General features: G+C 37.1%; 1 protein-coding gene across 1 annotated transcript in view; it reads left to right on the forward strand.

Annotated features, from left to right (window-relative positions):
- Positions 1 to 17,611, forward strand: part of LOC110970973 (uncharacterized) — a 59,818-nt gene that overhangs the window by 35,609 nt on the left and 6,598 nt on the right. Inside the window, exons 34-50 of the mRNA XM_051953315.1 lie at positions 87 to 158; positions 1,685 to 1,750; positions 3,613 to 3,684; positions 3,768 to 3,821; positions 5,096 to 5,149; positions 5,260 to 5,331; positions 5,413 to 5,484; positions 9,334 to 9,396; positions 9,851 to 9,922; positions 11,639 to 11,698; positions 11,972 to 12,043; positions 14,912 to 14,974; positions 15,109 to 15,171; positions 15,926 to 16,000; positions 16,075 to 16,114; positions 16,268 to 16,319; positions 17,195 to 17,609. Of these exons, the coding sequence (XP_051809275.1) occupies positions 87 to 158; positions 1,685 to 1,750; positions 3,613 to 3,684; positions 3,768 to 3,821; positions 5,096 to 5,149; positions 5,260 to 5,331; positions 5,413 to 5,484; positions 9,334 to 9,396; positions 9,851 to 9,922; positions 11,639 to 11,698; positions 11,972 to 12,043; positions 14,912 to 14,974; positions 15,109 to 15,171; positions 15,926 to 16,000; positions 16,075 to 16,114; positions 16,268 to 16,319; positions 17,195 to 17,609 (1,437 nt within the window). The remainder of the gene's footprint in view (positions 1 to 86; positions 159 to 1,684; positions 1,751 to 3,612; positions 3,685 to 3,767; positions 3,822 to 5,095; positions 5,150 to 5,259; positions 5,332 to 5,412; positions 5,485 to 9,333; positions 9,397 to 9,850; positions 9,923 to 11,638; positions 11,699 to 11,971; positions 12,044 to 14,911; positions 14,975 to 15,108; positions 15,172 to 15,925; positions 16,001 to 16,074; positions 16,115 to 16,267; positions 16,320 to 17,194; positions 17,610 to 17,611) is intronic.

A 17,611-nucleotide genomic window follows, 5' to 3' on the forward strand; every position in this document is an offset into this window, starting at 1 on the left:
ATACAACGATAATATAACATCCTGTAAAGAGAAAGGTGTTGTTTTTTAACTGTTTTTTTTTTTGTATTCTTTTGTTTTGAATTCAGGAGTTGGAGGGAAATGCTAAGGATCAGTTTTCTGGCAGCAGTGAGAATCTGACTGGCACTACCGTACCAAAGGTGTTTCAGTTTAGAAACTTCTCGTGTTCCAACGGTTTTTCTCACATCCATTTTTTTTAAGTGTTAACAAAGCAAGATTAAAAAGAAAATTATGATCACATTTACATTTTTAAAAGCAAACACTCATGTAAAAGTAGTAATAATACACTATAAAAATACTCTATTACAAGTTTAGTCCTGCATTTAAAATCCTAATTATGTAAAAGTAGAGAATAAGTGCATAAAATGTACTTAAAATACTTAAAGTATAAAATACTAATAGTGAAGAGAATGGCTTCTGGAGTCATGTTTTCCTTTACGCAATATCTGAATAAATAAAAAAGTAATATGAATGTCTGTAGCTTGAAACAAGAAAAAAACTAATTGCTGCATCCAAATATATAAATGCAACTTGATTTTAGAAAATGCTTAAAAAATGTTACAGAACCAACAGATTATTATTTTTGTAGAGAAACAAATTTTATATAATCATATTCTGCACACTGTGGAAACATTTGCATTATCAGAGGGACGGCACATGTTAGAGGCTTTGGAGATAAAGTCAGAGAGGCCAGACTGAGATGGTTCGGACATGTCCAGAGGAGAGAGTGAATATATTAGTAGAAGGATGCTGAGGTTCCCACTGCCAGGCAGGAGGCCTAGAGGAAGACCAAAGAGGAGGTTTATGGATGTGGTTAAAGAGGACATGAAGGTAGTTGGTGTGAGAGAAGAGGATGCAGAAGACAGGGTTAGATGGAGGCAATTGATTCGCTGTGGCGACCCCTGAAGGGAAAAGTCGAAAGGAAAAGAAGAAGATTTTACAAATTGAAAGTGAGTTTTGCAGAGCACAAGTATTAGGAGTATTTTCTTCCCTTTGGTGTGTTTTTATATCTTTTTTGTGCATGTAAAGATCTGCAGGCTTTCAAGGCCCAAATTCCACGTCAACGTTAATTTTGGTCTGCAACAGAAAACCAGCCTGGAATACCTCATTTGATGTCCAGGCTTTCCATCCATTACTTATCGACATTATTGTGTAACATATTTGCATATCTCTTGCCAAACAGTTTCAAACCTCAAACAAAATATGAACATTTTCCTCATAGTTTAGCATAATTTACTCACTAGATCTGCTTCTGTGAGAGCTATATCTCTTCACCCAGAGATCAGGGGTGACAAACACAACTATGGTTTCCTCACTTTTATCCAATCAGAGCAGACCTTGAAGTTCTTGAAGTGACTAAAAATCAACTAAAACGAAGCGTGTCAAGCAGAACTTGAGAAAAAAGTGTTCAGTATGAGAACAATGATGTGTTTATTTTAACATTAAAGCATCTAAAGATATTCCAGTACACCCCAAAAATAAAATTAATGTGAATAATATGGGCTCTTTATTATGTAAAATAACCGTAATGTAACCGGACATTAAGATAGTACTTAAATAAATGGTCATTTTGAGCCACTGCATCAATATCTGATGTTTAAAATTGTTGTGTTGTCGGATGCAGTAAACTTTGTGTAGAAATAACTGAAGTGCGTTTGTGTTTTAGGAGAAAAAAGCAGGCCTGGCTGGAATATTCAAAAGATCGGCCAGCATCGACAACCTGTTCGACGAGGTCAGTGAATGCAGCAGCACACAGAAACCTGTTAAACAAACTGTTCTCCTGCTTCAATAATTCAATTCAATTCAATTTTATTTATATAGCGTCAATTACAGTCAAATCGTCTCAAGACGCTTTACAGAACCCATATGCCTGACCCCCAGAGCAAGCCCAAAGGCGACAGTGGCAAGGAAAACACCCTTTTAACAGGGAAGAAACCTCGAGCAGAACCCGGCTCTATATAGGGGGGACCCATCTGCCTGCTGGCCGGGCGGGTTGAGAAGGACAGAAGAGGGCAAGGGGGAGGGATGGGAGAAGAGGGAGGGGTGGGAAAGCAAGGAAAACACAACACACATTTGGATACATGCATGACAGGATATGTGGCACAGACAAAGTATAAGCTAACATTGAAAACTGACTCATAATTTACTCTTATGATGTACGGCTCTGACATTAAACATACTCCATATATAGCTAGCAGTAAAATTCAAACAGTATGTAAGTTAGCATAACAGTATAATGAGGGCAATGCAGAGTTGACTGGTGGAAAAAGGGAGCTGGAAGCAGAGGGCTGGAGGAAGGTCAGCAACAGCATCCCACAGTGGACATGGTGGAGACTGGACCAGCTGGTGGAACATCAACCGCAGATCTGAAGCATCCAGCTCTGGGACCAGGGACACTCGGAGAAATAGCACAGGGGGAAACAGAGTGAATGTACTGCAATAACGGTATACATATTAAATGTAAAGGTAGATAGAGAAGGGCTCAGTGCGTCAAGAAAAGTCCCCCAGCAGCCTAGGCCTATAGCAGCATGACTAGAGGCAGAACGAAGGGACGTCCAAGAGGGAGTCAGCTGTGCAAATGAAGACACAAGCCGAACCCCTGTGGGTCACCCAGTCAGCCCCAACTATAAGATTTGTCAAAAAGGAACGTTTTAAGCCTGGTCTTAAAAATAGAGAAAAATAACAGTTTGAGCATCTTCCCTTCACTTATCCTCTTCATAATCTCATTTTCAGAGCTTTGATTATTCTTTCTTGTCATGGTTTTGATCTTTTCTCTTGTGAATGTATTGAATCTACATTATCCTTCTTACATCGCCATATTTGCCTGTTTGACCTCTAACAGAGTGTTTCTGAAGGCACAACTTAAGAGAAAAGTCAAATTTCATCCCAAGGTTAGCTTTAAGTCACTCAGATAAAAATAATTCTGCTAAATAAAGAATCCTGAGCATGTTTCTAGACACTACAACTGGATTTTTTTTAATCTTGTGCTGCTGTGAGCCATCTACGGGGAAAAATAAATCGAATGTATGCTTTGAAACACAGATGCTAAGTGAAATTTAAGGAGCCTGGCTAAACCATAAACACTTACTGGTTTGGTGTTGGGAGCTTAGCTTTCTTCTGAATCAATCAAGAGAATGTTATCAAGCAAATTAATGTATATTTTATGTTTGTGGTGTTTTTTAACTTTATTTTTGAACAATAAAATTCAGTTTTTGCATCCATATTTGGTTTTATCATAACGGCAAGACAGATAAACATGTAGGAAACATCACATATCGTGATAAAATAAAAAATAAACATATAATAAACACATTTGCTTGAGATTAAATATGTTTATACCTTCATTAAAACATTGCATTGTTCATTTACCAACAGAAACTTGAAAGACAACCAGAGTAAAAAGTACAGTAGACAGTACAGATAACATTCAGGTCACTACAATAACGGTTGATCCGAATATTCGGATATTTTTCATTAATTGAGGCGAATATCCAGAGCCCACAAATTGCTATTCAGGCCAGCCCTATGATACAGTCTGTCAGTGCAACAACAATCCTAAATAAATAATCCTTTTACATCTTGTCTGTTTATCAGGAGAAGGGTGGGCTGTTTAGTGGACTTCTCAAGAAAACTCCCAAAGCATCTGGAGACGACGAAGCAGCAGAAGTGAGTGCATTAGAGTTTGTTTTACTATCTGTTGTACACATTTTAATAATAACTATGTGTTTTATTTATTTATTCCATTGTAGGACAAGGAAATGTCTGCAAGCAACGACAGTTTGGCTGAAAATGACAACACAAAGGTATTGAGCTGGAGGATATTTAAATATTTAAGTTCCTTAAATTTTATTATTTTAGATAAAAATGAACACAGCACATTTGAAAGACATTTTGTCTTTAAAAAAAATGCTAAAATAACACACACACAACTTATCAGATCCAGAAACTGTGAAAACGGACAGAATCATCACATTGTCAACGTTCAGAAGGTTCTTGAACTAATTAAATGTTCTGTTCTGCCGTCAAAATTATGATATTTTAGGAAAAAGGCTTTATTCTGTATGTCTTATTTAAAAATGTGTTAAAGATAAACCATGTCCATGAGCAGATTCTGTACAAAATAAAAAATAAAAATATTCTACACTTCTTAGCACAACTTCGAAGTCAACACTCACTTTGCTGTGACTAACAGTCACGTGACAAAAATTCCAAAACTTTTTAGCTGAACTGCAGGTTGTTTACACAAAGCAAAGATTAGACAAGTATGGAAACAAATTAAAAATATTTGTAGTATGTGGAGTCACCTTTTTTTTTATACCAGTGATAGTAACACCTGTGGGCACAAGATACAATAAACAGATTTTTTTTTGAATAATTAAAAGAATTCTGAATGATAAATGCATCCTAAGATGCACCGCGACACATCTTCAGTGATGTTCCTGAGATCATCGGGCGTTTCGGGTCTTTCAACATTATTCTCAATAATATCAACATTAAAAAATGTGTTAAAGATAAAGACTTTCCATTAACCAGATACTGTAAAAATAAAATGATACGCTTCTCAGCACAATTTAGAAGTCATTAGCAGTTTTTTTGGAATTTATTACTTAAATTACACATGTTCACACTATTCGTGCTCAGAGACATTCATTTAAATCAATAGGATGAGGTGAATTTTATTTTTTATTATCAAACACATGATGGGATTGAAAGGCATGTTATCTTTAAAAAAATACATAAAAAGCCAAAATGACATCACTGTAAATATAAAAATAAATACATGGAAGATCTCTTGATTTTTAACTTTGAGGTGATCCTTGAACAAATTTTGTGTAATTTGCTGTTTTGTCGTGAAAATTAAGTAAATCTAAGCTTAAAATTGTGATATTTTATCAAAACCACTTCATTCTACATGTCTAATTTCAAACTGATCAAACATAAGCCCATGAATTTATTTTTTATTAGGATAAATGGAAGAAAATAGATGGATTATCAACTTTTCTGGCTGTGTTTTTTACTTTTTGCTGTCCTGTTTTCTGTTACTTTACTTATTTATGTGTTTAACGTCTGATTTCAGGAGAAAAACATCTTCAGTGGGATGTTTAAGAAAACTCAGAAACCAGCCGATGAGGTGCAGTAAAGACCTTTACTTAGACATTACAATATAATAAACTATTTTATTTTAGCTGCAAATTTGTATGTGTTTTAATTTTTTATTTATCTTGTGTTTTGTTTATTCAGGAATCAAATACCAGCGAGGACAAGAAACTATCCTCTAGTTGTGAAAACCTTTTAGAAGCAGCCGGATCTAAGGTACAGATGTTGACACAATCACTGCATGTTTTTTTAAAAGAATTCTGTTTTTGATTATTGATGTGTTTTAACATTTTACAGGAGAAAACAGGAGGATTTGCAGGAATCTTCAAAAAGTCGCCTAAACCTGCTCCTCGCATCATTGCTACTCAGGTAAACAAACATATTTTTGTGTATTTTTATGTGGTCATGGTTTTCAACTGCATTCTTTCAGCTTCTCAGACTCTTAAAAACGACAGTAAACTGTCAGAAAATAACATTCTACGTCAATATTTCATTTAAAACTGTTAAATGTGCTGTTTCTCTGACATCTTCTGTCACTTTTAGTTCTTACTGGAGAACATAAAGACAAAAAAAAATAATTAACATTATATATATTAGTTTCTGTACATTAACTAAATTTACAGTGTTACTTTGGGATTTCACACCTGTTCGCCTAACATAAAATGCTTAAAGGTTTTCATCCAAGAGGCAACAATTTATGATGTTCTCATTCTATCTGTTTAGCCGTACACAGATACCAAAAGCTCTGTTAATAATTATTTCATATCTGGCTAAAGAATGTTAAGGCCTCTACACACTGTGCGATTTTAACAATCTTACAGTGGGTACGGAAAGTATTCAGACCCCTTGAAATTTTTCACTCTCTGTGTCATTGCAGCCATTTACCAAAATCAAAAAAGTTCATTTCATTTCCCATTAATGTACACTCAGCACCCCATCTTGACAGAAAAAAACAGAAATGTAGAAATTTTTGCAAATTTATTAAAAAGAAAAACTGAAATATCACATGGTCATAAGTATTCAGACCCTGTGCTCGGTATTGAGTAGAAGCACCCTTTTCAGCTAGTACAGCCATGAGTCTTCTTGGGAATGATGCAGCAAGTTTTTCACACCTGGATTTGGGGATCCTCTGCCATTCTTCCTTGCAGATCCTCTCCAGTTCTGTCAGGTTGGATGGTGAACGTTGGTGGACAGCCAGTTTGAGGTCTCTCCTGAGATGCTCAATTGGGTTTAGGTCAGGGCTCTGGCTGGGCCAGTCAAGAACGGTCACAGAGTTGTTCTGAAGCCACTCCTTTGTTATTTTAGCTGTGTGCTTAGGGTCATTGTCCTGTTGAAAGGTGAACCTTCGGCCCAGTCTGAGGTCCTGAGCACTCTGGAAGAGGTTTTCCTTCAGGATATCTCTGTACTTGGCCGCATTCATCCTTCCTTCAATTACAACCAGTCGTCCTGTCCCTGCAGCTGAAAAGCACCCCCACAACATGATGCTCCCACCACCATGTTTCACTGTAGGGATTGTATTGGGCAGGTGATGAGCAGTGCCTGGTTTTCTCCACACATACCGCTTAGAATTAACACCAAAAAGTTCAATCTTGGTCTCATCAGACCAGAGAATCTTATTTCTAATTGTCTGGGAGTCCTTCATGTGTTTTTTGGCAAACTCTACGCGGGCTTTCATGTGTCTTGCACTGAGGAGAGTCTTCCGTCGGGCCACTCTGCCATAAAGGCTCTTCTGCCACCATTGCTCAGTTTGGCTGGACGGTCAGGTCTAGGAAGAGTTGTGGTCGTCCCAAACTTCTTCCATTTGAGGATTATGGAGGCCACTGTGCTCTGAGGAACCTTGAGTGCTGCAGAAATTCTTTTGTAACCTTGGCCAGATCTGTGCCTTGCCACAATTCTGTCTCTGAGCTCCTTGGGCAGTTCCTTCAACCTCATGATTCTCTTTTGCTCTGACATGCACTGTGAGCTGTAAGGTCTTATGTAGACAGGTGTGTGCCTTTCCTAATCAAGTCCAATCAGTTTAATTAAACACAGCTGGACTCCAATAAGGAAGCAGAACCATCTGGAGGAGGATCAGAAGAAATGGACAGCATGTGAGTTAAATATGAATGTCGCTGCAAAGGGTCTGAATAATTATGACCATGTGATATTTCAGTTTTTCTTTTTTATAGGGCTGGACCCGAATATCCCGAATATCTGAATATTTGTTCGCTACGGCACTATCCAGATATTAATTTGGTATCCGAATATTCGCCCCACCCCCACCCCCCCACCCCCGTCGGACGTCACCGGACGGAAAGAATATGCAGCGTTATTGTCTTCCCTCCGCCTTCGGCCCACATCGGCTCATCTCCTCCTGTGATCACATAAACATATACACATATGTCGATGTGATCACCCCCTCCTCCCCCCAGACGAAAATATTCGGAGCTCGTCTCTTCCCTGCGCCTTCGGCCCATTTCGGCTCATTCCGCTGTGTTCTTCGGCTCATTTCGGCTCCTCCATTCGTGTTTGTAAACACCACCCTAATGGCCGGGTGGCTGCCGACTCTGAAGTCACGCTTCACTTTGTTGCATAAACACAAGACAAGATGCTGAAGACCGGTGTTTGGGAATTCGGGCCGTCGCCGCTGCCGCGCCACCGCACAAACCACACGAATGGATCCGAATATTCGGGCCGTCGCCGCCGCCCCCCCCGGTCGGACGTTACGGGGCGGAACGAATATCCGGATATTCGTCTTTAATAGGACCCGAATATTCGGAGGCCAGAAACCACTATTCGGGCCAGCCCTACTTTTTTAATAAATTGGCAAAAATTTCTACATTTCTGTTTTTTTCTGTCAAGATGGGGTGCTGAGTGTACATTAATGAATCGCAACCTATGATGTACCTGAGTCGCTGTGAATGCGCAAGAATAAAATGTTATAAGCGTGCACCATCCATCTATGAAAAATAAATAAGCGAAGCATAAACAGAGTTTATTTAATAACAAAAACTAAAGAGCTATGGCCACTATCTACAGCGGTGTATGTGTGTGTTTGCTAGCTGCTAATGTTAGATTGCTAACCTGGGAGCTGCAATTCCACGGCTATATTCTTCCGTGGTTTTTCCTTTTTTGTCCGGTTATGGTACAAGCTGGAGGACACGTCAACTCTACAAGGCTCCTCTTTGCTTAAATCCCATATACTTGTTTTGATGCATTTTGCCATTGTCACTGCAAATCATCTATTTGGGTTTAGCACCAGTGATCAGTATGCCATTTCATACTGCATTTATATTGGTTATTCAGTTGACGTAGTTCGCAGCAGCAGTCACACTGTGAGATGATTCACGCAAATTTCTGACTGTCAGAAGACTGTCACAAGTCCATGACAACGGCCATTCTTGAACCTGTTTCACAGCGCGATGTCGAACAACCGATTTAGAGCCAAGACCAAAGATATCGCCATGATTCTTTTACGCTTGTAATCTTACGTCTGGGACAGCCAAAAATCGCATAGTGTATAGTGGTGTTTAGAGATACACAATGATACCCACATATTATTTATATCAGCACACAATAACAATTTAGAGCTAGATAATAGGAAAATCATAAATTTTCTTCTGTTTATCTGGGATCAGTTTAAAGATAATAAAAATAAAAATGTTACAGAATGATAAATATATCGTGTATAATGTGTTTTACATGCACATTTCAAAAGCATTTTATTTATTATCTGCATCTGCCAGCAGATGGTCATGATAGAAGAAGATATAACAATAATAATAATAATAATAAGTTCATTCCACTTCCACAGAGAGACATGATGTTGTCTGCAATTACCGTAGGTGGAAAGAATATGTGCATATAATATTATAATTGTACAAAATAAGCCCCCAACATGACCCTACATCACATCAACATCACAGATTTAAACTCTTGTCCTGCAACAGACACTGACTCACAAACTCAATTGTAAATCAAATTCAATTAAGTTCTTATTAATTGATATTACAAATGAGCGTTTGGAAACCTTTGATCTGTTTTCTGATCCCAGTAAACCTGAAACTGATCTCTTAACATAATTTTCTTGCTTTACAAAGCACATTTATTTCAATTGTTGTACATTTTAAGCTTTTGGGGGTTTCAGTTGTGATTTAAACAGATTGACAAGCACAAATACAGTATCTACAGCCTGTTGTCGGATTGAGTTAAGGTGGTGAAGCTCGTTTTCCTTTTCAGGATCCCCTCAGCGACTCAAAGCTCCTGTCTGCCAGCTGCGACAGCCTCCCAGAAGCTGGACAGGTGAGAGATTATTTAGAGTCTGAAGAGGCAGGAGGAGACTCATTGAGATTTTCTAGATTATAACACTGAGGCATAAAAAGGTCAATAAGATGAGCTGGAATGGAGAAATAAAATGTTCTGCACACTTAAACTTATCAAGTGGTTAAGTTTCACTGTTCTAAACCTTAATGAGCATAAATTTTTAGGCAAAAACTTCAGTCATTCAAGCATAAACACAAAGATCATTGTGCTAATATCGACAGAACTGCAGGAGAGTGATATGTGATCATGTTAAACAGAAACCAATGATATGGAGTGTTGTCCTTTTGAGCTATACTGAGCAGAAATTTGGAATTAAATGTTGTTGTTTAAAAAGTACTTGAATTTGAAGAGATGTGAACAGCTCTGTGAGGGGTTTCTCGATCTGTGAACAAAACATTGTTAAGTGTTTGCATTTATTTATTTACTTTTAAAGGAGGATCTTTCAGCACACGGTGAATTGTTGGGCAGCACTGACAATCTTATTGAAGCTACAGGTGCCACAAAGGTGAGATATTCTATTAGATTGTCACCTTTGTGTGCCTTAGTAAGTAGATACACACATGGACAAAATTGTTGGTACCCCTCAGTTAAAGAAGGAAAAACCCACAATTCTCGCTGAAATCACTTGAAACTCACAAAAGTAACAATAAATAAAAATTTATTGAAAATTAAATAATCAAAATCAGCCATCACTTTTGAATTGTTGATTAACATAATTATTGAAAAAAACAAACTAATGAAATAGGGCTGGACAAAAATGATGGTACCCATAACTTAATATTTTGTTGCACAACCTTTTGAGGCAATCACTGCAATTAAACGATTTCTGTATTTGTCAATGAGCGTTCTGCAGCTCTCAACAGGTATTTTGGCCCACTCCTCATGAGCAAACAGCTCCAGTTGTCTCAGGTTTGATGGGTGTCTTCTCCAAATGGCATGTTTCAGCTCCTTCCACATATGTTCAATGGGATTCAGATCTGGGCTCATAGAAGGCCACTTTAGAATAGTCCAACGCTTTTCTCTCAGCCATTCTTGGGTGTTTTTGGCTGTGTGTTTTGGATGGTTGTCCTGTTGGAAGACCCATGACCTGCGACTGAGACCAAGCTTTCTGACACTAGGCAGCACATTTCTCTCCAGAATGCCTTGATAGTCTTCAGATTTCATCGTACCTTGCACACTTTCAAGACACCCTGTGCCAGATGCAGCAAAGCAGCCCCAAAACATTACTGAGCCTCCTCCATGTTTCACCGTAGGGACAGTGTTCTTTTCTTCGTATGCTTGGTTTTTGAGTCTATGAACATAGAGTTGATGTGCCTTACCAAAAAGCTCCAGTTTGGTCTCATCTGTCCAAAGGACATTCTCCCAGAAGCTTTGTGGCTTGTCAACATGCATTTTTGCAAATTCCAGTCTGGCTTTTTTATGAGTTTTTTTCAGCAGTGGTGTCCTCCTTGGTCGTCTCCCATGAAGTCCACTTTGGCTCAAACAACGACGAATGGTGCGATCTGACACTGATGTACCTTGGCCTTGGAGTTCACCTTTAATTTCTTTGGAGGTTGCTCTGGGCTCTTTGGATACAATTCCAACGATCCGTCTCTTCAATTTGTCATCAATTTTCCTCTTGCGGCCACGTCCAGGGAGGTTGGCTACTGTCCCGTGGGTCTTGAACTTCTGAATAATATGAGCCACTGTTGTCACAGGAACTTCAAGCTGTTTAGAGATGGTCTTATAGCCTTTACCTTTAAGATGTTTGTCTATCATTTTTTTTCGGATGTCCTGGGACAATTCTCTCCTTCGCTTTCTGTTGTCCATGTTCAGTGTGGTACACACCTTTTCACCAAACAGCAGGGTGACTACTTGTCTCCCTTTAAATAGGCAGACTGACTGATTATGAGTTTGGAAACACCTGTGGTGTCAATTAAATGACACACCTGAGTTAATCATGTCACTCTGGTCAAATAGTTTTCAATCTTTTATAGAGGTACCATCATTTTTGTCCAGGCCTGTTTCATTAGTTTGTTTTTTTAAATAATTATGTTAATCAACAATTCAAAAGTAATGGCTGTTTTTGATTATTTAATTTTCAATAAATTTTTATTTATTGTTACTTTTGTGAGTTTCAAGTGATTTCAGTGAGAATTGTGGGTTTTTCCTTCTTTAACTGAGGGGTACCAACAATTTTGTCCACGTGTGTAAATGTTATATGCTTTGTTTTGTGTAACAGGAGAGGAAAGGTGCATTTGCTGGAATGTTCAAGAGGACTCCCAAAACTGTGGAGCAGCAGGTAGGAATAATATAAAACATATTTATCTCTACTTTCATACAGTCAGTAGTAGCTGGAACAATTTAAAGTAGTAACAGAAGTCGACTCTAATACAGTCTGAGAACACTAGTGAAGATACTAGTTCTTCATCATAAATTATTTTTAGTCGGTGTAGAAGGAACATTTTTCAATAAATCACTTTATAATTGTAATAATTGGTATAGCACAAGTTTGCTAAATTCTGAGTCGTCTTTTTTTTTCTGTAAAATCTGTTAAACTCTGATTTTTCTGCAGGAAGGGGAAGGTTTGGAGGCGCCAGAGGGAGGCGGACTGAGACGCAGGAGGACCATCAAGAAGAAAAGACGAGTAAGATGCTGTTAACTATCCAAACATCCAGAGATGAGAGGGAAAGAAGTAGAGTTGTTCTATGTCTAATCATCATCTTTTATTGTAAACTGCACTGCCTGGCCAAAAAAAAAGTCGCCACCTGGATTTAACTAAGCAAATAGGTAAGAGCCTTCCATTTGATAATTACTGCAGTGATGAATATATTCAGCTACAACAACTTACACTGACAGTCATTAAAAACTTTGAGACCATATTTTTCAACATAATTTTTATTTTAAAGCCCCAAACTGGATTTTCTTCATATGAATCATTTGTTTAGCATATTGGCATACAGAAACAAAAATCTAAAGTTTCAAGAATGATTTCAAAATAAAGAATTTCACAAAAGAAAACGGCACCTGCCAAACACAAAGTCACAACAGTCAATACCGAGTCTGGCCTCCATTTGCTTCGATGCAGGCAGCAATCCGTCGGCGCATGCTTTGGACCAGGCTTCTGATTGTGGGTTGGGAATAGCCCATGCGCCTGGCTACATCACTGTAGCTCAAACCGGCCTCCACCATACCCAGTGCCCGGAGACGACGTTCATGTGATAGACGCGGCATGATGCTGTTCACTGGACTAACAATGGTGGCCTTTTTTGGGCCTTTATATAGGCCTTCAAAACCCATTCTCAAATTGTGCAGATACTCACTGAGTATTGCTTGGTGTGTATTTGGTTCACTTTTGCAAAGTGACCAACCCATGTGCAATGAATCATGACAAAATGACAACTCATCATGATCTCAACTACCAGGGCACTAGATCATCAGTAAATCCACAATGAATAATTACAACCCCCCTACAAGTAGAATTCTGCGTACATTTCTACCTCAAAGTTTCTATTGACTGTCAGTATATTTACCCCTAGCTGATGCAGTGAGGAGCTTCTCATTTCTTAAACAACCATGTTGGAAGACATGTTAATCTGTTTCAGAAGTGTCAAATTATTGGCCTGCATCAAGCAAAGAAAACAAGGAGATTTCTGAAAATACTGAAATCAGGTTAAGAACCGTCCAACCCTTGTATTAAACCTGAAGGATAGTGGTGAACCATCATCTTTGAGGAATGAATGTGGTCGGAACAAACTCTTAGATGATCGTAGGAAACCAACAGAAGAACTCACGGCTATGTTTAATAGTGAAAGTAAGAGCATTTCCACATGTACAATGCAAAAGAAACTTTAGGGATTGGGACTAAAGAGTTGTTTACCTCTAAGAAAACCACTGATCAGTGAGGCTAATCAGAAAAAAAGCTTTAATTTGCTGGGGAGCAATGTGGACTCTGGAGCAATGAAAGAAGGTCATGTGGTCTGATGAGTCCAGATTTACCCTGTTCCAGTGATGGGCACATCAGGGTAAGAAAAGAGGCAGATGAAGTGATGCACTCATCATGTCTAGTGCCTACAAGCCTGTGGGGGTTAGGGTTATGATCTGGGGTTGGTCAGGTTCAGCAACATTATGTTCTCAAAGAATGAGGTCAGCTGATTACCTGAATATACTGAATGACCAGCTCTTGGAGTATGATGCCATGGGCATGTTCCAAGATTCATGTTCCAGGATTCATGGGGCTCACATTGTGAATGAGTGGTTCAGGGAGCATGAGACGTCATTTTCACACATGGGTTGGCCTCCACAGAGTCCAGAACTCGGCTCCATTGAGAATCTTTGGGATGTTCTGGAGAAGATTTTGTTCAACTCTCTTATCAATATTAGATCTTGGTAGAAAATGAATCCAACTCCGGACAGACATAAATGCTGTGACATCGCAGAAGCTTATCAAAACGATGCCAGAGTCAATGAGTGCCTTTCTCAAAGCTAAAGGCGGTCTAACAAAATACTAGAGTGTGTGACTTTTTTTTTTTTTGGTCAGGGAATGTATAATATTTAAATTGGCATCTGTAAAATTTAAGATTGAGATTTCTTTATTTTTAATCGCCTGTTGACCCACTTTCAGCAAGTTCAAAACTTTTAAAGTTGAGAATATGTTTGGATGACAATATTTCAGGAACTGTAAATGATTATTATTATTGTTATTATTATTATTTCTATCAGTTATATTTGAAAAAAAATAAAATTTTGAAGCTCCATAAATCTGTTCTTGGATTAGAGTTGCTAACAATGTGTTTGTTTTTATTGTACAGCTTGTCACACCTGTTCAACCACTTTTTTATATAAAAAAGTTTTGTTTTGCTTTATTGTGACATGTTGCTACATGTGGTTCAGAAAATGTCAGTAGTTAACTTCAGCATTTTTTATTATTTGGTAAATTTATGCTCAAAATGGGACTTCTCATGATGGCTTCAAATTTTGTACATATATCAACCATTTGTTTTATTTTTTTAAGTTTATTTTGAACATTTCAACAACAAAAAACAAAAACAACAAAAGACAACTTGCTCAAAATCATTCATTATCGTAGACTATTTGATCTACTTGTCCGATTTTGCTGATTCTGAATCAATGACATGATGAGTCATAACATTAATAGTATCAGGCTTTTATCTTTAACAGTTCCTGAGATATTGTTGTTCAAATGGTGATGTGTGAAAAAAACGTGCTGAAAGTGGATAGGGAAGCTTTTTGTTGTTGTGTAAATATTCATATTCTATGCCAGAGAAGATACAGACAGGTCAGAGATGGTTGAGCAGAAATTGTTCTAAATATTTAATTATTGAGATGGAGTGAACCAGTAGAGTTTTAACAGATTTTTTAATAACATAATTTAAAATAACATAACAAAAATAACAAAAAATGTTTTTGCAGTTTGAACTCTCAGGTTTGGTGCTTAAATCTTTCTCCCGCTGAGTAAACCTTTCACTCTTCTTTATTTTTTATTTTCCCACAGGTTGTGTCGTTCCGAGTCAAGACAACTCTTCCCCGGATTCCCAAACTTAACTTGCCTTCACAGGTATTTGCTCTTGTCAACAAACCAAACAAAGGCTTAATAATTTACATTATTTACCTATAATCCACGTGGACTAATTAATAAAAGCTAGGATGTTTTTGGTTCATGGCGATAATAATCTCCTTTTCCCTCCGCAGAGTTCAGAAAAGCTGCCTTTGGTTGAAGAGACTGTTGAGCTGCAGGATCTGAACTTAGCACAGGTCAGCATGATGGTATTCAGTCATCAGTTCATCAGTCAGTTGAAGATTTTCTCTCAATCTGAGTCCTTTTGCTGGAGCATCAGTTTCAAAAATCTCTAATTTGATGCTTCATAACTTCTCATTAAATATCAAAGTATCAAAGCAAAAGTTAAAATCTTTAATTGAATACACCTGTTTTTTTAGTTAATTGAGCATTTTTAGCTCATATTCAGGATGTTCTTTGTTACTTCTACTTTACTTTAAATGCATTTTAATGTACACAAGATGCATACGTTTGTTTTGATAGTTGATTAATTGATTTGAGTAATTTTTTAATCTGGAGAAATGCTTTAATAGAATAACTACATTTTTAATTTAAGACTCATCTTTGTAATCTTCCTTTGAATTCAATCAACTTTCTAAGCTCTTCATTTTTAGTTTTTGATGTTTTTTGTGTTTTGGTTTTTTTTTGTTTGTTTTATCAACTTTTAATGAAACCCAGGAGAAGATACAACTTATCTATTAATCCTTAAGGAAATTCCTGAAAATATTTGAATTATTGTTGTTATTTTCTTACTTATTCTAATATTGGTTTAGTGCTGCTTTGGGCTGCAGCTGTGCATGAAAGGTGCCATACACTGAATGTTATTAATAAAAAGGCACAGTTTTGTGTGCTTTAGTGAACACTACGGGGAAAATAAACGTGTCAACTATACAGAACTGTACAGATGGAGCTTTTTGTGTGTTGAAAGTTGTGTTATTGTTTGTTTTCCAGGAGAGCACAGTGGAGGTTCAGCAGGTGGAGATGGCAGCTTATCCGACTGAAGAAAACCCAGCAGAAACTGAGCAGGTGTGTTTTACTGCATATATGTTTAGATGAAGTGTATAAGTCATCTTCATGTTAACAAAGATCCTTCTTTTCAGGAACCCGATGAACTGATGGAGTGGTGGAACACAGTCAAAGGTCAGTATTAAGTCATTCAAATATAGAAAATAAGATATTTTGCACCTTGTTTGTAGTAATAATTATATCATAATGTAAAAGAGTTTTAAAAAATAGACAGACTGATGTGTTTCATCCACACACTGATTGTTTTTCTGTGCTGCTGGTTGCCAGGTTGGACCGAGTGGAATGAGAGTTCAAATTTCCAGGCAGAGGATGAAGAAATGTAATTATGAGTTCTTATTTTGATGACTTTTTATTCAAATTTCCACTATAAATTTTATTAGAGATTCCTAAGAAATTCAGGGGTTATTTTATTCAAAATTATTTTATATTTTTTATATTTATATTTTAGATATTTATATAGATTATTTATTTATTTTATTTTCATAAATTTTGCATTTTACATTTATATTTTTGTTTAGATTTAGGTTTTTTACATGTTTATATTTATATTTTTATTCTTTATATTTTATTTATTTATTATTTGTTTGTATTTTAATTTCATTTTAATTTATATTTTTTATATGTTTAGATTTAGTTTTTTCTGTTGTTTTTTATTTTTTTATTTTATTTCTGTTTTATTGTTAACTATTTGTCATTCATTTATTATTTATTAAACTTTCACAAATGTTATATATTTTATTTAGATTTAAATATTTTATGTTTAGATTTACACTTTTTATATATTTTCATATTTCTTATTTCTTATTTTATTTTCATAAAAGTTTTATTTTGCATTCATATTTTATTTAGATTTTTTAAAAATATGTTTAGATTTATATGTTTATTCTTTTTGTACTTTGTTATTTCTTGATCTTGTTTTATTGTCGACTATTTGTCATTTATTTATTATTTATTTTAATTTATAAATTTGTATTTTACATTTACATTTTATTATGCTTATATTTTATTAAATTTAAATATTTTATGTTTATATTTAGTTTTTTGTTTCTTTTATTTTTATTTTTTAAAATTTTCTTATTTCTTGATTTTGTTGACTGTCAGCTTTAGAGTTTCAGTTTTATAGTGAAGTTACATATTTTGGGAACTTCGTGTGTAAATGGTGCAACAAGAGCTAACGGTTGTTTGTGTCGTCAGGGCAATGGAGCAGGCGGCCGATCGAGTCTACATGGCCGCCCGTCTCTTTGTGCGTCTCTTCAACCAGCGGGGGGCATCCTTACAGCAGCGCATCCTGGAACTCGTGGCTCTGGCTGATGCCGCCGATCAGTTCCACAAGAAGACAGTCTCGGCAGCCGTGGGCGGCGGCGTTGCCAGCGTGGCTGGCAGTGTGGCCACGATCACCGGCCTCATTCTGGCACCCTTCACCTTCGGGGCCTCCATCATTGTCACGGCCGTGGGCATCAGCGTGGCAACGGCGGGCAGCATCACGTCGGCAACGGCCAACATCACCGACACAGTTCACTCCAACATGGACCGGAAGAAGGTAGAGAAGATGATCCAGGGCTACGAGGAGGAGATCAAGGACATCAGAGAGTGCATGGAGTTTGTGCAGGT

Source organism: Acanthochromis polyacanthus, chromosome 9, assembly GCF_021347895.1.
Source record: "Acanthochromis polyacanthus isolate Apoly-LR-REF ecotype Palm Island chromosome 9, KAUST_Apoly_ChrSc, whole genome shotgun sequence".
NCBI lineage: Eukaryota > Metazoa > Chordata > Actinopteri > Pomacentridae > Acanthochromis > Acanthochromis polyacanthus.